This window comes from Sturnira hondurensis, unplaced genomic scaffold (assembly GCF_014824575.4).
Source record: "Sturnira hondurensis isolate 20B ecotype Veracruz unplaced genomic scaffold, ASM1482457v3 Scaffold0000780, whole genome shotgun sequence".
Lineage (NCBI taxonomy): Eukaryota > Metazoa > Chordata > Mammalia > Chiroptera > Phyllostomidae > Sturnira > Sturnira hondurensis.
In genome coordinates this window covers 17,721,412-17,742,547 of record NW_028073411.1, presented here as the reverse complement: position 1 = coordinate 17,742,547, position 21,136 = coordinate 17,721,412, and the positions used below count along the sequence as shown (strand labels likewise).

Genomic DNA, 21,136 nt, shown 5'->3' with positions numbered 1-21,136 from the left:
GGCCAGGCAGATCTTCACCGCCCGCGTCCTCCCAGGCCCCGCCCCTCTCCTGTGGCCACGCCCCGGCTGCTGTCACGAAGGACCAATCCCGAAGGGCTGCGCCGACTGACGCGACCAGTGCGCTCCCGGAAGGGAGAGCGCCACTCCTCCTTCCAGGGTGGGCCGGCGACCCCGCCCTCGGCCTGGGCGGAGGGGTGGGCAGGCAAACCGCGCGGGTCTCCGGGCCAAGCCAACCAGGACCCCAGGCGTCGGCGGGGGCTCGACACCAGCCCGCCCCGCTCCTCAGTGCCCGGTCCCGGCCCCCTCTCTGCCCCTCACCGTTAGGTCCAGCCCTCAGGGCCGTGCCTCGCATTCCTAGCTCCGTCCACGCTCCTCCCTCATCACCGCCGCACCCCACACTTCCAGATCCCGGCGCCAACATCTCGCCAGGCCCTCTTCGCCTCCCTCTCCTCTCAGCGGGAGGCTCCGCCCCCAGCGCCTTGCCACGCCCTCATGGGGGACGGTGGCCCCTCGCCATCAGGGAACGCCCTCAGCGCCGCGTCCCGCCTCCGTTCCGCTCCCAGCCCGTCGCACTCCGCCCTCAACGCCTGATCCCGCCCCTCAGCGCCGCGCCTCCCAGCCGGGGAAGGACGCTTTTACGTCAGTGGCTGCGCCAGATCTAGAGGCGATGTGACGGGCGCGGGGACGGGCCATGCCTCGGTGGGCCACGGGCAGAGACCGCCTTCTCTAGGTGTCAATCCTGGCAGCCAGGCCTGGCCCCGCCCCGACGGCAGAGCGTCGCGGGACGCAGGGCCGCAGGGGCTGCCGGGACGGGCTCAAGATGGCCGGGCGCTTTGGTGCCTTTCCTATCCGCGGCCTCAAACCCCATTCATTGCCGCGCTGCTGAGCGGCGCCGCGAGCCGGCCCGACGGTCCCGGACGCTGTCCCCACGGGGCAGGAGACCGCCATGGCGACCCTGGAGAAGCTGATGAAGGCCTTCGAATCCCTCAAGTCTTTCCAGCAGCAGCAACAGCAGCAGCCGCCACCGCCGCCGTCTCAGCCCCCTCAGCCGCCGCCGCCTCAACCGCCGCCGCCCCCGCCGCCGCCCCCGCCACCTCCTGGTCCGGCAGTGGCGGAGGAGCAGCTGCCCCGACCGTGAGTGCGGACCCGCTGCAGCTCCCTGCCCCGCGACGGCCCAGTGGAGCTGTGTCCCTGCCGACGGGCCGCGCGGCGACCGGGCCCCCTGCCCCTCCTGCCTCGGAACCCCGTCCCGGGCCCTCCACCGGCTCCTCGTTTGGGTTTCCGTTCTTCCGCGGGCAAGCACAGCCTCTCCTGATGGCCCCAGGTGGTCCCGCTCTCCCGCCTTTCCCCGCGGGCGAAGTTAGGGAAGGAACTTGCTGCTGTGTATTTGCAAGAACCCAGGGCTGTGTTGAGAGCAGAGCTCGGCTTCCTCCGAGCCCCTTCCCTCCCCATCTGGGCGAACGGGAGGAGGGCCGAGGNGGCGGAGGAGCAGCTGCCCCGACCGTGAGTGCGGACCCGCTGCAGCTCCCTGCCCCGCGACGGCCCAGTGGAGCCGTGTCCCTGCCGACGGGCCGCGCGGCGACCGGGCCCCCTGCTCCTCCTGCCTCGGAACCCCGTCCCGGGCCCTCCCCCGGCTCCTCGTTTGGGTTTCCGTTCTTCCGCGGGCAAGCACAGCCTCTCCTGATGGCCCCAGGTGGCCCCGCTCTCCCGCCTTTCCCCGCGGGCGAAGTTAGGGAAGGAACTTGCTGCTGTGTATTTGCAAGAACCCAGGGCTGTGTTGAGAGCAGAGCTCGGCTTCCTCCGAGCCCCTTCCCTCCCCATCTGGGCGAACGGGAGGAGGGCCGAGGGCGCAGGATTCTTCTCCGCGAGCTGGGGGTCCAAGTTGGAGTGCGGTGGGATGTGCATGACGTCATGCCTCCAGGCGGGAGGGCGCGGGGGGGGCACGGGGGAGTGACGGTGCGGTCCCAGGGCGATGCTCTTGCTTGGGGCCCTTGAAACAGCCTGTGCTGGGTGGGTGGAGGCTGCGTTCCCACCTTTTGGAGACAGTTCGTGTAGTTCAGGGATCGCAGTGGTAGCAACAGGATTTAAAGCATCAGGAAGAGACCCGCTCTCTCAGCTCAAGTTTGGTCTGTAAGCACTCTAGTGAGTTATGGTTTCCAAGCTAAGTGGTGACCTACTTGGCCAGTTAATACTGACAAGTGAGAAGTAATAAAATTGACTTGAGTATTAGGGAGAGAGAACTGAAGCTTGTTGCCAGTTTTCCTTGGAAATAATAACGACACGTTGCCAAGGGCGAGGGTCGCAGCTGGCGGGGAAGGACGTCCGTTTTACCAGTATTGTCCACTTGCTGGGACGTGGGTGTCTGCGGACCACGGGGGGCTCCTGCTTCCTTCGTTGCCGACATCCGGGTGCTGCTGGGAGACTAGAGGTCTCTTTTGCGTGTGTTTGGGAAGATTTTTGAAATAGAAAAAGAGAGACCACTAAGAGCACCTTCTAACAGGATGCACGTCCTTGCCCCTGAAGTCTGTGTGCCAGCGCATCAGAGGCTAGGGAGTGCTTGGCGGTGGTTCGGGCCTTGCCCTCTCCGGGTTTTATTTCTGGTCTGCAGGTGTGCACAGTGGAATTAATGAGGACAGATTTCAAGAAGCAGCCCCTTTAAGAAGCTCGCTGTGTTAAGACTTATTCTCTTTTTTGTAACGTTTTCTTGTTCTTTACCTGTCCGAGAGGATCCTTGCTGTGTTCTGAGGATTTAATTAGAAAACGTGGATTTGGGGAGTGATGTTGCCCGAGAAGCGTTAGGATTTTTATTGCAGTCTCGCTGGAGTTGCTCCCCAGGAGGCAGGCGGCTGCCCTGCAGGCTCACACACTGTGGGTCTGGTGTAAAAAGGCCTTTGTGGGGAACAGGATCACCCTGCTGCCCCCGGCGGCTTTGTCCGACACTCTTTCCATCTTAAAATGAACATGCCTCTGTCTCCTGCCCTTCTTTGACAGAACCTGCTGGATTCACTTATCTTCAAAATGTGGGGGTAGATCAGCCCTGGCTGGTGTAGCTCAGTGGATTGAGCACAGGCCTGCGAACCAGAGGATCGAGGTTTGATTCCCAGCCAGGGCACACGCCTGGGTTGCAGGCCGGTTCCCTGCAGGCCAACTCCCAGCAGGGGACACACGAAAGGCAACCATACATTGATGTTTCTCTCCCTCTCCTTCCCCTCTAAAGATAAATAAATAAATAAATAAATTGTCCTAACAAAATGTGGGGGTAGAGACACTTCCTTCTAACGCTGGCTTGACAAAGTAGATTTTGTTTCATTATTTTAAGGTAATTATGATTGACTTATTTTAAAATTTTATTATTTTTGCTTAAGCAATACAGTAATGTGATGCAGATTTCAAAAGGTAATGATTAAAAATCTCTGTTCCTTTCTCCTGAGTGCCTAGCACTGTTCCCAGAGGCAGGCGCTCTCATACTCTTTCCAGATGTAATCTGTGTGTGTATGAAGAGAGACTTTAAGTTATTTAAAAACAAAAATATTTCAACATAGTAATTTTGAAAGGTTCTTCAAACCTTTCAAACCTAGCATGCTCAGAAATCAATTGCAGTAGGCTTAATTATAGTTCTTTTAACTAAAATGCATAAAAATACTTTTATGTACTCTGCTGTTAAGACAGCAGGTACCCATAAATTTCTGAGTATCAAACTCATTACTTACAAAGTTGGATCTTGGCATTTCCGTTCCATGCTTTAGCTGAAAAATCCATTCCCCAAAGTAGGATTGGCCAAAAGTAGTTTAGAAAGTGCCTGTTCTGTTTTTGTGGCTCTTGCCGTCTGTGCGTAGAACTGGAGCGTCTCGGCACGGGCTTCCCTGTGAGTGTCTGAGGACCTGCTCTTGGTTTGGCACGTAGGACGCAGGGGTCCTGGCGGGACTGGCGCGCAGGGAGTGCCCGAGCCAGAGAGGCGGTCAACGTTTGCCTTTGGCACTGCCTCATTCTCCTTCCAGATATAGTCCCTGACTTTAATTACTTATCAATAAATATTTACTGACCAGCTCATGTGTGTCAGGCACTATCCTCATAGATGCGGGTGGCACCACAGCAGTGAACAGATAAAGCTCTACACTCACAGAGCTTTCATTTCAGTGAGGGACATAGCTAGTACACAGGGGAGAATAAAAATGTAACAGTATGTTAGCTAGTGACACATGAAGGAGGAGCAGCAAAGCAGCGAAGCGGACCTGGCAATGTCAGGGTCAACACGCTGCTGACATTTCGGAGAGGGTGCCCACTGAGGAGGTGGCCGGGAGTCAATGCCTGAAACCAAGGAGCTAGCCGTGAGGTGTGGAGGAGGGCATTCCGGGTGGGAGCCAGGGCCAGAGAGCCCCCTGCTTGGAGAAGAGCATCACGGTCAGTCTGGTTGAACTGGGAGTGGGAGACTGTCCCTAGCAGGGGAGGTCAGAGACTTAGGAGGAGGGCCACCCCCCTGTAGGGGACCATGCCCTTCCTTGTAGGTGGAAAAACACACTGGCGTTTATTCCAAGAGACAGAGGAAGCCACCCAAGCGTTTGGTCTCAGACTAGCAGGACTCAGGTTCTGTTTCACATTGGGCGCTGGCTGAGGACAAGTGAAGGGAGGTATGGGCAGGAGCGGTGGGTGGGGAGCCCCTGCGGTGTCAGGGCAGGCGGATGGGCTCTGCCAGGGTGTGGGCAGAGGCCAGGAGACTGTGATGTCGCTGAATTTGGAAGGTAGAGCCAGTAGGGCCCGTTCGCATCTCTGTCTGCTGAGCATAGCCTTGTTCCGCTGCAGCTGGTGTCCCAGTCAGGGCTCCGTTCAGCTGTACGGGACAGACCCGCTGCAGCAGCTCGCGCAGGCGGAGTCCACTGTGTTTCTCAGGAGGCGCGACGGGGAGGTCAGGGCCTGGGCGCGCTCCGACGCTTCGCTCGAAGCCCTTGTCCTCATTCTTTTTGTTTTTGAGTTGTCTTTCTAGGGTAGAATTGTGTGGAGAACAGTTTGCATTGTCTGCACACTAGACCCTTGTTGCGGACGTGGTTTGTGAAAATGGCCTCCCTTTCTGTGCGTTTCCTCCTTGCCTTTTCTCTCTGCAGCGATCGTCCAGGCCCCTCGAGGGAGAGAGCCCTCTTTCCTTTCTCAGTAGTGTCTGTTGAAACAAAAACATTTTTAATTTTGATGAAACAGTTTTCTGTTTTATCTTAGATTGCTGTACTTTGGGTGTTATATCTAGAAACTGTGCCTAATTCAGGGTCACAGAGATTTATTACTCTTGTGTTTTCTTGTAAGAATTTTAGACATTTAGTCCTTATTTATTACCATCTTGCTAATCTTTATATGTGTTGTGGGCGAGGGTCTGCCTTCATTCTTCTGCGTGTGGGTACCCAGTTGAACACACCTTTTGCCAACAAGACTGTTCTTTCCCAGCTGAGTTGTCTCGGCGCCTCGGTGAAAGTGAATACCCCTTAAGTGTGGACTTACTTCTGGACTCTCAACTGTGTTCCGTCCATCCCCCACAGCACTGTGTAGTCCTGATTGTTGTACTTTTGTACCACAGTTTCAAATTGTGAAATGTGAGTCCTCTAACTTGGTCCTTTTTCAAGATGGTTTTGGCTCTTCTGGGCCCTTTGCACTTTCATGGAATTGTAAGACCAGGCCATCAGCTCCTGCAAAGGGCCTGGGGCTCTCGTGGGCATGGCGGTGAGTCTGCAGGTAATTCGGAGACTGCGGACGTCTTAACGGTACTAAGTCTCCCATCCATGAACACTGGCAGGAGTTCTCTGTGGGCGGTCAGATAGTACACGCGTGTCCGGGGCGGCGGGCTTGTCCCCGTTGCAGCCTCTCACCTCCACTGCAGCAGCAGCCGCTGGGCGGGATGCCGATGAATGCGCGTGGCTGTGTTCCAGGAGAATCTTGTTTTTGTGTAATTTTCACTTCATGGAAGAGTCTTTGGGTTTTTATTTTAGTCAACCATTTATTTTTATTTTTAAAGAGTTTACCTATTCTTTTTAGAGAGAAGGGAGGGGATGGAGAAAGGGATCAAGACATCGATGTGGGAGAGAAACATCCCGGTTGCTTTTCACTTGTCCCCAACTGGGGCCCCAGCCCACAGCCCAGGCATGGGCCCTGACTGGGAACTGACCCAGGGACCCTTCAGATTGTGGGGTGATCCCCAGCCCACTGAGCCACACCAGTCAGGGCTGGCCAGCCATTTAAAAACGTAAAAACACTTCTTGGCTCACAGACTGTCCCAAAAAAGGCAGGCTATAGTTTGCTCTCTCCCCCCTAGATTAAATATGACTGGGCCACTTTTGGGAAAGATTTACTTTTTGGTTCCTTTTTGATAACTAGTTTAAAAATTATGGAAGTTTTGCGTGTATGTGGTAAAAACACCTTCAAATAGCACAGAGGATGAAAAGCATGGTCCTCCTTCCAGTCTGTTTCAGTCTCAGGGCCTGAAATGACAATGACTGAATACCTTTTGTCTTTTTGATTTTTTAATGCATCTTCAAGCATTTAAATGTGTCCCTTGTTTTGTGTGTGTGCCTGAGCCCACGCTGTGTTTTCACTTAGCAGTGGGTCTCGGACCCGGTGCCGCAGCAGCACGCACGGCTGCCTCCGAGGGGCTGCGGGCCTGCAGGCTCCTGCTGTAGAGCGAGGCCCCAGCTTGCTGCCTCGATTTGTGGGGGGAAGTGACACCTGTGAGGAGCAGTAAAGTGAGGTGCGATGAAATGACGTCAGCCTGTGTGGTTCTTACTAAGTAATTGCTGTATGACATCCTAGCACTTGTTTTTAAAAGAGGCTTTTGGAGATGTGAAGGCAAAGGTCCTATGTCGTCCTGGCTTACCGATGGGCCGTGACGTGTGTTCTCCGCCTGGCCAGCCCCACCCCAGCACCTCCAGTCCCTGCGGGGGGCCACCTGGCACAGCACCTGGCGTAGTGGATCCGCCTTACTCAGAGAAGAAGGAAAACTAGATGGTATAAGACACTGCCTAATACTGTGTCACATCGAGTCAGCTCTGAGTCTAGACTGTCTGCTCGCGACAAGAAGACAGCAGACCCTGCTACTCAGGGTGACCTATGCCAGCAGTTCAGTGTCACCTGGGGTCTCTGCCCACCCTTAGACCTGCCGCGCCTGAGTGTGCATTTGCACAGGTTCTGTGAGCAGCACCTGTGCACGTGGACGCGCCAGGCCGCTCCCTGGCTGGTGGCAGTGCTGTCGGCGTTTGGGAGGGCAGGCTTCCGTGCCCGTGTCTGTCCACGTGTGGCTGAGGCTGTGCAGCTTTCCTGTCCTGGGGCCATCAGGCATTCGTGCCGCTGCAGAGTCAGCCGTGACACTGACTATGAGCTGCATGTTCAGAGCTCCTGGCTTTTGGGGTGGGGACTTCCGTGGGGAGTGGACTGGACACCCTGCTGGGCACCAGGCCCATTCCGGGCCCTGGGATTATGGTCACAAACAAAACTGCAGAGAACTGAGAGGGTGGCAGACACTGGGGCAGAGCCACATGGACACATGGAAGACGAGAGGCCCTGGTGGAGGGACAGAGGGTGTTTGTGGAGCCGGGAGGCGGCCGTGGTGCAGCAGTGGAACGAGGACATGGGACACGGTTGGAGGGCCACAGGTTGGAGGCCAGGGCCTTGTGTTCTGGGGGGGACAGGGTGGCGGGACAGGGTGGTGTCGGGCTTTACTCCACCCAGAGGCAAACCTGAAAGGACCGCTTGGACAACACTGTGTGAAACCACCACTAATCACTGCTCGTGGAAATGTAGGCGTCTGCCTGCTCTGGGGGGCAGCCGGCACTTCCGGGTGGAGCTGAACGTCCCATCTGTGGCCTGGCACTGGCACCCTGGGACGGTGGTCCCGGGGAATCGAAGACTCAGGTCCACACGAAACCTGCGCACACGCGTCCGGAGCAGCTTCGCTCCCACCAGCTGGACAGTGGAGTCAGCCCAGGTGCCCTTCAGCAGGCGAGGCGTTGAGCTATGAGCAGTGAGGTGGGCCGACCGTGCCTGCTGCTGAGACAGACCTCAATGTCATGTTCAGGGGAGCAGCCAGGCAGTCCTGAGACCTGGCGGCGTGTGGTCCTGTCCCTGTAACTCTTCTGAAATGACGGGCGCAGCTCTGGGCATGGAGACCAGCAGACTGCGGGCAGGGGGCGGGGCGGTGGGGGGGGGAGGGCCTGCCACTCGGATGGGGCGCCTCGGAGGCCCTTGTGGTGGACGTGCAGAGTGCACGCACCTGGCACGGCTGCGTGGGACTAAGTGCACACGCAGCGAGTGCGAGCAGCCGTTCGTCGGAACCCGAGATCAGGGTGTGGCAAGACCTCAGTTCCTCGGTGGCGCCAGGCCTCCTCCTTGGCCACCCTCATTTTTCATGCATAACTGTCACATAATCTAAAAATGAGAATTTAGATGAGGGGCTTGAATTCCCCTTTGACGTTAGCTTTTTGACGGTGGCTTCAGCGTGACTGTGGTACTGCAGCGCCTTGGTCTCTCTGTGCCCGACCCCCCAGATGTGTGTCCCTGTGTGGGCCGCGTCCTCACAGGGCTGGGGGGCTGGCCGAGTTCTGGCTCCCTTCGGAGGCAGAGTGAAAGTGGCCGCTTTCCCAGAACTGGCTGGAAGGTCAGGACTGCTCCGACCCTGTTGACTGGTTGCTGCCCAGAGCAGGGCGCTTCCATTTCTCACCTTCATGTCCCTCCTTCATTTTCACATGGAACAGGTCAGTCTGGACATACCAATTTGTCAATCTGATTAAATTCATGGGGGGCACAAAGTAGTTGTCATTTTCTTGAACTCCCAAGTTCGCTGACAGCACCAACTGAGACAGGAAGGAGGTAGTTCTAGTGGGGGCCGTAGAGTGTACAAGAACCGAGCTGGGAGGTGGATGAGCAAAACAAGTGAGTCCTTACCCAAGGCCAGAGCTCCCTGGAGCTTCAGGAATACTGACCCCAGACGCAGGCTGGCGCGGCCTGGGGCCAAGGTGGGCGGGCCGTGGGAACAGGGGTTGGAGGTCGGCACCCTAGTCTGCCGTGGCAGTGGCAGTTGAGGCTGGACAGACGTGCTCAGGCTGTGGCCCTCGGGTGGGCCAGCGTGGGTCCGGGGAACACAGGCCTCGACAGCCCCTGTGGTGTTCTTCATTGCTGCCTACATTCTTTTCGTTTGTCACCTATGTGGAGAGAGGGACAGAGTTCTTTTTAACACTTAGTATCTGCGACTTCTAAGGAGACAGAGAGGTGGTCCATGGGCCTGGCCAGTTCTCCATTGGCATGTGGGTACTGATGTGGAGCCGCAGACTTCTTCATCTTATTGGTACCATGCCGACGCCGAGCCAGGCACTGCAGCCCCGCGCCGTGACAGTTGTGGCTGCAGGGGCAGGTGGGTGCTGCGCCACCCTTGTCAGCGCTGTTTTGTTGAGTCCAAGGAGCACTTCACGCTTCGTAAACACGCACAGTGGTGCAGCCTGAGGGGGCACCGCCTTCCCTAGTTGAGGGTGACTCAGCCATTCTGCGTGGCCTCTTCTGTTGAGCACACATGAGGCCTCCAGGTCTCCTCCAGGCTGCGCTCTGCTGCTGTGGCTGGCTGATCAGGGCTGGCCCAGCTGGTCCAGGCTCTTGGCTCACCCCTCCTTGTGAGCCGAGCCCCTTCCAACTCCAGCTGAGAGAGTTGGGCTCCGAGGTGCAGACACTGCGGGACGAAGGTTCTGCTTGGATTCGGACTTTGCTGAAAGCCCAGGTCATGGATGTTTCTCTTCTGACCTCCGTTGAGCCACGAGGCCCACTTAGCGTGGTGCCTGCCAACCTTCTCATTACCAGCCCCAAGGCGCCGTTTCAGTGCGGGTGTGCGGTACTGCCATGGTGGGGAGCCACCACCCTCACAGCCGGGAGCCCAGGGGCTGCGGCTCCGTCCACGGAAGGCCCGGGGCAAGTTCTTACTCGGGGTGTCCAAGATGAGTGTATAGATGGGTGAGTTTGCCTCCCGCAACGCTGGAGTCGGGCAGTGTCCGCCGGCTCTCCTGACGGCCGTCTCACGCGAGGCAAAGCGGGCTGCTCTGGCGGAGACCGAGCCTGCGATGTGGGGAGGCCAGTGCTCTGGGCATCGTAGCGCCCTTTTCTTTCTTCCGAGAGCTGCGGAGTAACGCACAGGTGGTAGAGTGCACCCCCTAGTGGCAGTTCCGTGCGTCCCAACACTCTGCGTGATGCCACCATGGGTGAGACTCCGGGCCGCCCCAAGTCTGCAGTGTCATTGCCTCGTGTGAGGCACCCCCCCGGCCCCGAACCAGACTGCTCATCCAGGCCTGGGCTCTCTGCCCTGCCTGGGCACCTCGTCCGTGCTTCATGGCCCTGACTTCTCCCTTGGGAGGCTCCTGCTGCCCCCCCACCCCCCATGTGCCTTCTGGAGGGCGTGCCTTCATCTGGTCCGCACAGCAGGGGCAGCCTGCACCCGCAGGTGCGCTTTCTGGAGCCTGGTGGTTGCGTCAGGGTTGGAACAGTCCCAGGCGTCTGTGGGCCAGAGGCTGCCCCCCCACCCTCTGGTAACAGAACCCCCTCAAAAACCTGGCGGTCTTCTGGTGTGATTGTTCTGTTCTCTGCCACGCGCATGTGACTGTGCTCCGACTCCTTTGTGGGTGTGGTTCTGAAGCTTCGTTTTCTGCTTCCTCTTTGGGTCCTCCCTCTCCCCTGTCTCTGTGGTGCCTTAAAGTAATCAGAACCCTGGCTTCCCTTGGGAAGCCAGCACCTTTGATCTGATGTTGTCCACCTGGCTGTTTACCTCCTTTCATTTGGCTGAGAACTCTTAGGAGGAGGCTTCTTCTGGCTGCTGGGGGACACAGAAGTAAGGAGCCGTCGTTGTCTGTGTTTACTCCTGGCCGAGAGTGTGAGGTCTGTGCGGCCTGCCGACTGCGGCCACTGGGGAGTGTGGTTTTGAGGCGTGGAGGCAGCTAGTGCACAGAGCAGGTGTTCGGTTCACGCATATTGTTGACTTGTGCGTCCCTTCTGTCGGCGTGATCCTGGACGAGTGCCTGTGTGCACTGCATGCAATTCTTCGTGGAGCTGGGGAAAACTAGGTGCATTGGTGACATCACCTACTGCTGTGCCTGGTTGTCGAAGCCCTGGGTCTGCTCCTCCGCCCCACCCCGCCCCTGCCCTGCTGCCCCGCTCCTGCCCCCAGCATGCGTCGTGTGGTTTATTCCCACACGAAGTGCTTATTGAATGCATTAGTGATGCGCACAAATGACGGAGTGCACAATTCAACACCTGTTCACTTCTCTTCCTTTTTTTATTTTAGAAAGAAAGAACACTCTGCCACCAAGAAAGACCGTGTGACTCATTGTCTGACAATATGTGAAAGCATAGTGGCCCAGTCTCTCAGGTAATGACACTTCATACTTCTAGTGAAAGTAAAAACTACAGATTTTCATTCTTAGTGGGGTAGAATGTTCTCCGTCTCCCCAGTTGTCTTAAGCCTTTGAAAGAGCCTTGCTCCCCCGCCTCCCCCCGGGGGGCTCAGTTGGTGGGAGTGCTGTCCCACGCACCAGTAGGCTGTGGGTTCAGCCCTCGGTTGGGGCGCGCACAGGAGGCAGCTGACCAGTGTCTCTCTCTCCCTGCCCCCACTTCCTTGCTCTCTAAAAATCAGTACGCCTGTCCTCGGGTGAGGGTGCAGACAGGTGAAGGGGCCCTTCCGCCGCCTGGCTGCCTGGGTCAGGCCATCCGGACCCTGCGATGAGCACGGTTTCCTCTCCCACCCGCACGGGCAGCAGCTGTCCACCAGGGTGGTGTGGGGCTGCGGGGTGGTATTCGGTTGCACCCTTGGTGGCTGTAATCATTTAAAAATCATTTTTTTTGACATTTTACATCAGTTTAGTGACTGGAACAACACGAGCCTTGTTCCAATCGATCAGTCCGATGATTCGCTTTCTTTGGCTGGGGGCTGGCCCTGCAGGAGTGCGGAACTCCCAGCGGTTGGGGCTGCTCGCCTGAGCTCCAGCGTGGGTGGGGTTGCAGGCTGTGGGCTGTGGGTCTGCTTCCCTCGCTCAGTCTTGCTTCCAGTGAAGGATCCCCTTCTGTTGCAGCTTCTTTGCTGAGTCTCTTTGTTCTCTCTACTTTTGCTGGTCTGTCTTTCTGGTTGCTGTCCCTAGAGGTGGTGGGTGGGGAATGCTGAGTGGGAGACGGGTGTACCTGTGGTTTCTGAATTCTGTTACCGGGGTGGGTGTGTTTGAGATACTTCCCTCCCTGCTTCTCTTTCTCTTGGAAAAGTAATTCCTGTTGTTCTCCAGCTGGAAGAGTTCTTTATAATCTGTTAGAAAACGCCTGGAGAATAGTGATCTTGATTTTAGTACTAACAGAAACTTGGTGATCCACTTATTTTTAGTGGCCCTTTACATTTTTATCTGATCCTTTTGAAGGGATTTCACACACAGTATTCCATTTCAGTTCACCTCCCCCGTGTTGTGCAGTACCCTGCAGGATCTCTCTTCTGTCCGTAGAAGTCCCGTGGGCAGAAAGCGCACCCACAAAGGAGAGTTTGTCCTGAAAGCAAATGTGGCAGAGTGCCGAGCTACCGTGCCATTGCAGGGAATGATTCCAGGGTGAAGCGGGGAGAAGGGAGCAGTTTGAATCCACTCCACTCCTCATAAGCTGGGTGACTTTGACAAGTTGAACCTTCTGAAGCCTCTCTTGCCTCAGTTAGGAAATGGGGGCGCCATTTGTAGGGCTCTGGCAGGCCTGGAGATACGTGGGAAGCACTGTCCAGGACGTGCGCCTTACCCTCCGGTTGTGAGGTGCCTCCTCCTGTACCTTTTGTCATTGCAAGTGACTTGACCTTCAGTCCCTGACGGCCTCAGACACTCTGCTGCCGCGGCCCAGCTCTGCATGCCCGACTGCCACCCAGGGCTCGGGCAGCTGGTCTGCCTCTGAAAGCCGCGCTCCCAGCACACAGGCCCTCCTCTGGCCTGAGTGAGGTGCGCTTCCTGCCACCAGCTGTGGGCCGCTCTGGGGGGGGGCGGGGGGTGTGGACTGAGGTCCACACGTCAGTGAATTGTGTGTGGACGTCGTAAGGCTGGTGTGGCTCACTGTGCTGTCTTAGATCGCAGTCATGCCCACCCGTGGTGTTTACGTTAGGGCGTCTGCTGTGTGTGGCGTGGTGCCAGCAGTCATTGTACTGTTGTTCTGCCGAGGAGCTGGTTGAAAGGGTATTGTGTGGGGTTTGCACCCAGAGAGGTGGTTCAGTATCATCAGATCAAAGAAGGAGTTAATTTTTAAGATATGCTCCATACCTTTCAGGAATTTGGGAGTGCCGAGCTACAGTGGGTGTTTTGTACATGTGTAATGTTTTGCGGAATCTTCGCGATGGCTGGTGTTTCCTGTGGTCTCTCCTTGAGTATGTCTGTGTCTTTGCTGCTTTCCTGTAACTTCTGTGACGGACTGACCTTCTCTGCAGTGGGGTCACTGCAGGGGCAGCCTCTGGGGTGTTCAGTGTGGAGAGTCCTCTGAGGCTGCAGGCACAGTGTGACAAAGTAGCCACCTCCGCTCTCGATTTGGTGGCCTAAACTGCTGGTTCCTCAACGCGCATGAGCATCAGAGTCCTCTGGAAACTATCGAAATGCGGGAACGGAGATACCTCACTGTCCTCTTTCCCAGCACACCTGTGCTTTTTGCTTGGGTGAAGTGCAGGCAAATTTTCCCTGTTTTGTCTGCGTTTTGTTTTTAAAGCTTAGCTGTCTTTAAATTTAGTTGTGGCAGTGGGCACAGTGTTTCCACCTATGCCTCCATCTTGGCTGGAAGTCTCCTAGAGTGATTTTAATCAAGGTTCCAGAAGGGGTGTTTCGAACTTGCTCATCTGCAGGAACAACTGTGTGCGCTGCACAGACTGTGTGAGCCGTGAATGACGAGGGGGCTGAGAAGGCCAGGAGGGGCGATGGGTCCTGGGGGAGGTGTGCAGCGGGGAGGTGGGTGGCCATGCACCCGTGTGCACGCACTGATGCTGCGGGTGGCGTCCCGGGCCAGCGCCTGAACGACAGAGGACATCTGAACCAGTCAAATGCCCGGGGAGACTGAAATCTCTGCCCTGTTGTGCAGATGGTCCTGAGGGTCAGACCGAGCTCCTTCCTGGAGAACAACAGGAAATCACTGCAGAGAGAGCCTGTGCCCTTAGGCTGAGGAAGGTCGGCGAATACAGAAACAGCAGCTCGGACTGGGACCTGGTTCAGTGTGTCAGAGTCCACCTGAAACTCCACAGGGCGTCGGCAGAGACGTGACGGGGTTGCAGCCCCTGGGAGGTGCAGTCACAGGTCCCTACAGGAGGAGAGCCGGGATGGGGCCAGCACACACCATGACTGACACTTGTGTGGCGCTTCTGTGGGAGACGTTCAGCTTCACCAGTGACAACGGAATGAGACCGAGTAGAGAGACAGCCCCTCATGGCAGAGTGATGGGGATGTGTTCCGAGAGAGGCATCTCCAGGCGTCTGTGTCACTGAGTCACGGAGTGACTCAGGCAACCCTGGTCCTGTGTCGAGCACTGTGGGCCACTGCGACACAGCAACGCGTGCGAGTCCATGTGTCTGAGCGTAGGAGACACAAAGCAGTGATAGGTGCGGGGCAGTGCGCGCATGGTGCCAGGCGCAGGGCCCTTTGCGTGAGTGGAGTCCTGGGGCTGGCGTGGCTCTGGGAGTTGGGAGCGAGGGGGAGTGAGGGTGCAGGCCAGGACCCAGCACACGCTGCTGTAGGCACACTGCGAGTGCACTTAGGCCACACTAAATTTAGCAAATACTTTTATTTACGTATTGTGTTCTTTGGATCATAAGATGCACCTAGGTTTTAGAGGAGGAAAATAGGGGGAAAATCTTCAAAGTAAAATTGTGGTCAAATATTTAGTAACCTAAATAACATCATACTTCACCGATGTAAATGTAAACAGAACTCAACAGTAGTATTAACAACCATTATTCCCCCTAAATTGGGGTGTGTGTCTTATAGTCTGAAAATATGGGTAATAATAAGTTATTTTACTACAGCTTTTGAATTTCATAAAATTTAAAACTTGTCTCTTCTTTTGACTCTTTTGTAATAATACTCATTTTAAAACACACATCGTATAGCGGCACAAAAACATTTCTCTTTTTTCAAAAATAGTTTCTGTATCCTTATTCTGTAAGTTTTGTGCTATTTTTAAAGTGTTAACTTTCTACCTTTTAAACTTTGCTGAAAGCGAACACAAACACACACCTTCCCCTAGGCCTAGTCAGGGTCCAGATCGTCAGCATCCCTGTCTTCCTCCTCCACACCCTGTCCCCGGGGGAGATCTCCAGGGGCAGCAGTTTGGAGGGAGCTGTCATCTCCCGCTGCAGCTGTGCCACCTTCTGGAGCACCTGCCGAAGGGCCATCTCAGGCCCTGCTCGAGGAGGCGGCCCTCTTTCCAGAAACGTGTGTGTGGCGGGTTGCTGGGTCTGCTTGGCTTTCCCAGTGCTTACGAGCAGACAGCGTACCGGGACCGCCCCCTCTGTTGGTTCAGACATTTGGAAACATTTGAAACGGCTTTGACGTGGGGCCCATGCTTTCGGGCTTTTCGAGGAGCTTGTTGAGACCTGCCAACACGTCACACGGCCTTTTCTCGGGGGTTCTCTGTTCTCCTGCCTCTTCTCCAGGCCCGTGTTCCTGTTGCGGCTCTGACAGCTCCGCACGAGGCAGCTCCCTGGGAGCCCCTGCGGGAGCCCCTCTGCCCCCTCGCGCACACCCGGGGCGGGCGATTTGCCGTCCGTGATGGACTCGCAGGTGCGTTGTTGACAGAAGCTGTCGCTGCGCGTGCACGTTACTGTAAGGACATCGTGTGCTTGCCAAACTGACCGGCATTAAAAACTACCTGGGAGGTCGTCAGCAGTGGTACATCCTTCTTAACAGGCAGTTTGGCAAAATGTAAAACTTTAAACTGTCGTCCGCGTCGAATTAGTGATTTCACGTTTGGCGTTTGTCCTTGGGGAGGAGGGTTAAGTAAAGGTGCCGGTGCGATGCCGTGCACCCCGAGAGAGTTAAAGGACGTCTCAGCGTGGACCCTCTGGGGAGTTGAAAAGCCAGTGTGCGTGTGTCGGGGGAGTGCTGGTTAACCTGTAAGAGGTGACTTACAGGCATTTCGGTTTGTGACCAGGAAAGGTAGTAACAGTACTAAAAATTAAGTTAAAGGCACGAGAGGCGTTTGTTTCTGGCAAAGAAATAGACAGGATTTTCCTTTGTGCCTAAAACTGGTGTGGACCAAGAGTGTGCAGCCCTGGTATTGGAGACACGTACCGTCAGGCAGAGGGTGGCAGCAACCCTCTGTTGAGGGGGAACAAAGGAAGACTGGTTGGGGCGGCCTGTGATTTCCCCAGATTGCTGTCTGTGGGAGTTCCCTGGCCATGACCAGGTAGAGGGCCCAGTGGCTGCTGAGTTGAGGAGACAGGGCTGGCGGCCGCCAGAGGCCCAGGTGGCTGGAGCCCACTGGGGGGCGTCCCGAGAGGAGGGAGCAGCACACAGCCATTTCTGGAGGCCTGTAGGTGCCCTTGAGTCTTACCCAGGGAGAGGACCTGGGCCTGTGGCCAGACTGCCGCCCTCAAGGGCTGGAGGAACCCACGCTGAAACGCTCCCAGATACAGGGGGCTCCTGTGCCGCCAGCCTGAGCGGGGGCCTCATCCTCCGAGGGTCCCCAGCAGGAGGGCAGCTTGGCCTAGGCTAGGGGTTACCCCGATACTGCTTGCTCGGGCCTCAGCATAAACCCCAAGATGGTCGTGCTCTTTCAGAGTCACAAAGTGCATTTTAGAGCAGAGATCAAGAACGTTCATAGAAATTCAAAAGTATACAGCGGCCTGCAAGCTCAAAGTTCCAAGGTCTGCCGTTCAGCTGGAAACTGTCAGGAATGCAAAGAGGCGGGACGGTATGATTCATAGTAAGAAAACTAGTTGAAGCTGACCCGGAACCTGTACAGATGGTACCATTTATACACAAAAACATTCGAGCAGCCACTGTAACTGCATGTCGTGTGTTCAGGAAGCTAGAGAAAAGATTGAGTGAATGAAGTAGAGACGAGTCATGAGAAAACTCCTCGCTGAGCAGATGTAGAGCTCACTCACCAAGGGCGAGAGCGCCAGGGGTTTCTCACTGGAAACAGTGTCTGTGGAACGCGCGGAGCACCATCACCGAGTGCGGAAGGGGGGACCCGAGTCCTCGGCCTCCTCCACTCCCTGTCATGCCAGAGGGGAAATAAGGCCCTAATTATGCCCAGCATGCAGCCACTGGAAGGAGCGGTAGAGAGTCTGTGTTCCAGGTAGAAGGGGCTGTGCCGCTAGGAACTGGGGTCTGCCCAGGGCTGGGGAGTGGTGGGGGTGGCGACTGTGCAGGGGGACCGCCAGCCCCCACCTCGGAGTCTTTACAGTGTCATCGATTGCTGACAGTGCAGCGACAGGCACTGGGGGCTGGGACGTGTGGAAGCAGAGGGGTCGTGACAACAGCGGGCAGAGGACAGACGTGGGAGCTTGTGGAGGGCGGGGGCTGCGCCCTGTCCCCGCAGCTGTGGAGTCCCTGTCCCAGGAAGTCTGTGGGGATGGGACCGTCTCAGGGGAAGGGGTCTGTGTGCTTGGGGTTAAGGATCCGGAGATGGGCAGGTTACCTGGGTCACACCCTGGTGGGCCCTGAGTGCAGCCCCGGTGTCCTTATGCCAAGGAGGCAGAGCAGGGGCCTCACACTCAGAGGTGATATGAGCACAGAGCGAAGATGGGTACGGCGGAGTTGGCTGTGAAGACTGGGGTGATGGCCCGAGCCCTGGGCGCTGGCAGCCTTCAGCACAGGGGGCGGCGGGAGCCATTCTCCTACAGAGTCTGGACGGGGCGCGGCATTGGCGGTGCCTTGATTTGAGCTTGGAGGTAGCGACTGGGGGCTTCCAGCCTGCAGAGCTGAGAGAGGGTCATTTCTGTGTTTTAAGCCCCTCAGTTTCTAGCAGTTTGTTACAGAAGCCACAGGAAACTGGTACGATAGGGCTGTTGGTCTCTTACGCTGTGTGTGAGGTGGTGCACGTCACTAAGTAAATTGTGACACGTGAAAGACGGGCTGTAAACTGTGCAGCTGGCCCTGGCTGGTGTGGCTCAGTGGATTCAGTGTCAGCCTGCCGACCAGAGGGTCACTGGTTCAGTTCGCCGTCAGGGCACGTGCCTGGGTTGCGGGCCAGGTCCCTGGTGGGGGTGCCCGTGAGGGGCAACCACACACTGATGTTTTTTTCTTCCTCTCTTTCTCTCTCCCTTCCCCTCTCTCTAAAAAGAAATAAAATCTTTTAAAAACCCCACGGAACTGATTATAAGCACAACAAAGTTATTGCTAATAAGCCAAAAAGGAGGAAAAATGGAATCATGAAAATACTCAACCTAGAAGAAGGCAGAAGTGGGCAGAAAGGCACACAGAGCAATAGGGAAGAAATGCTGCAGCGGTGGGTTTAGACCTTGTTATGTCACGATGATATTAAATGTGTAAGGTTTTCCAGATTGGGTGAAAAAGCAAGACACATTCTATGCCCCTGGGGAGAAAACCATTTTGACATAAAGGCAAAAACAGGTTAAAAAGTGGAAGAATGGAAAGAGCTTCAGCGCGTCGATACTGGTCAGAAGAAGAGAGCAAGGTGGCTGGCCAGTTCCCGTGTTGGAGTCCTCATTAAAGGCCAGGAGTGGGACGGCGTGGTCACGGCGTAGGGAGAAATGCGTCTGTCCGGCTCATGGGCGCGGCAGTCTGACATGGTGAGGTACCTCGGCGCAGAGCTTCCGAAACACGTGAAAGAAAGCCCGTGGCACTGCCGGACGGGGGATAAGGGCACACTCGGGTCCCAACAGCCTGTCTCCACTACTCTTAGAACACGTGGGCAGAAAGTCTGGATGTAGGAGACCTGAAAACCCCGTCCGCCCCGTGTCCCCAGGGGCATTGACGGACCACGTGCCGGCCGTCAAACTAGGCTCCGCACGGAACGGATGGAAGCACACACGGGGTGCTCCCTGATCTCTGGGGTTAAGTGGGGTCTTGCAGAAAGACAGTCTGGAAAAGCCCAGATCTGGGGGAAGGCTCACCGTTCCATGTCGCCTGTGGGTCAGAGAAGTCAACAGGGGGAACTGGGGGGTGTTTTGAGGTGACTGAGGACACAAAGGGGACTCAGCACCGCGCTCACTCTCCAAGAGAAGGGATTCGAGTCAGCGCCTCCGCCTCCACCCAAGGGAACCTGCAAAGGACGAGCAGGTGGAACCCAGGTGTGGCAGAAGAAGGGCAAAGGTCAGGTGGAAGTCCGTAAAACAGAGGGCGGGAAAGTGTGTTCTTTGAAAACCAGCAGTACATTAGTGGCACTGAACGAGGGGACACCCGGGGTGTGGGGGACACCGTGTAGGTGGGGCGGCTGTTGAAAGGAGGGTGGGAAGGGAGGTGGACAGCGCCGTGCCCACGGACTTGCCCAGTGAGGTGGTTGGGCTTCTTGGAAGGACTTCGAAGCTCTCAGGAAGAGAGCTTGTCACCCCTGGGTGACCTTGTCACCCCTGGTGCCTGTTTTATTAAACCACCACTGAAAAAATCAGTGTTTGGTTTAGTTCTTGGAGAAGGTTTAAGCATGGTTGGAAATGACATAATAATCTTCCTTTTTTCTGAATTGAGATACAGGTGACAGATGACACTACGTGGGTCTGAGGCGCACCATGTCTGACATGTTTGTCCACCGCAGTGTGATTATCACAGCAGTGTCGGTGAGCGCCTGTCATCAGGCCACCCACCGGTCGTCCCTTATTGTGCTGGAAGCAGTTAAGCGGTGGCCTCTCGGTGACAGTGTGGCTCACAGCACTGCATGGGGCCTGACAGTAGCTGCGCTCCGCGTCAGGCCTCCAGGCCCCTCATCTGCTTGTGGGAAACCTGCCTCGGCTGTGAATTGCATGAAGGCTGATGACAGATCAAAATTTGTGTCTGAATTGAGGTGCAAAAAGGTCGTGTCCTATCAGTTAATTCATATTTGCTACATATTGGAATATTACATATTTTTGATGTATTGGGTTAGGTGAAATGTGGTATTAAAGTAATCTCCCCTGTTTCTTTGGATTTCTTTTTTTTTTCTTTTTAAGATTTTATTTATTTTAGAGAGGGGGAAGGGAGGGAGAAAGAGAGGGAGAGAAATAGCACGTGTGGTTGCCTCTCATGTGGCCCCCACCAGGGACCTGGCCCACAACCCATGTACGTGCCCTGACTGGGAATTGAACTGGCAACCCTTTGGTCCGCAGGCCGGTGCTCAATCCACTGAGCCACGCCAGCCAGGGTGGTTTGTTTGGATTCCTGACGTTTCTGTTAGAAAGCGTGAAGTGGCCCGTGTAGCTCTCACCATCTCTGTGGGCGGCACTGCCCGGAGTGTGTCCAGGTGTGGGGCCCGCTCTCAGGGCCTCTTCCCCTCGGCCCTGTCTGCATGACTGTGCCCCTGGGTGGGGTCCAGAGCCTGCCGAGTGGCACGCGTTGCCTCCTGTGTTTGTGCGGTGATCGCTGCGAGCGCAGTCCTTTGCCCTCCCAGGCTCTGTTGGTAGGAAGGCCGACGTAGATGGTGGGGTGGGGACCTCCACATCTCAGCGCTCTAGATCGAGGTCAGGAAGTGGCCCCTGACTTTGATGCTGGAGGAGCAGCAGCATTATTCAGGGGCTGTGACAGCGGCTTCGGGCCTGTGGCCTACCGGCCTCTCTCAGCTTGTTCAGCCAGCTGCATCACCACAAGCCACGCAGGCCCTCCGTCCAGTGTTTTAAAGCCACGCCCAGTCACGGCAGGACCCCAGCATCTGTGAGGCCGCCCCACTGTGGTCTGGGGTTCTGCGTGAGGTGTGGCTGGGCTGTGGGACACACGTGGAAAGCCGGACCCAGAGGGAGTAGAAGAGTCAAACAGGTGTCCCCTTGGAGGCATCAAGGACGTGGCAAGTGACGGCACGAATGGACCCGGAGACTGTGAGGCACAGTGAAGTCAGCCAGCCAAGGAAAGACGAATGCCATATGATCTCACTTATAACTGGAATCTAATGAACAAAGTAAATGAGCAAAATAGAAGCAGAGGCACAGAAACAAGGAACAGACAATGGCATGGGAGTGGGCTGGGTGGAGGGGGACACGGGGCGGGAATTGGGA

The 21,136-nt window shown here is 56.2% G+C and overlaps 1 protein-coding gene across 1 annotated transcript in view; it reads left to right on the top strand.

Annotated features, from left to right (window-relative positions):
* The first annotated feature begins 782 nt into the window (after window positions 1-782).
* The window catches only part of HTT (huntingtin), a 103,119-nt gene continuing 82,765 nt past the window's right edge, over window positions 783-21,136 (top strand). Inside the window, exons 1-2 of the mRNA XM_037046643.1 lie at window positions 783-1,134; window positions 11,288-11,371. Of these exons, the coding sequence (XP_036902538.1) occupies window positions 947-1,134; window positions 11,288-11,371 (272 nt within the window). The 5' untranslated portion in view covers window positions 783-946. The remainder of the gene's footprint in view (window positions 1,135-11,287; window positions 11,372-21,136) is intronic.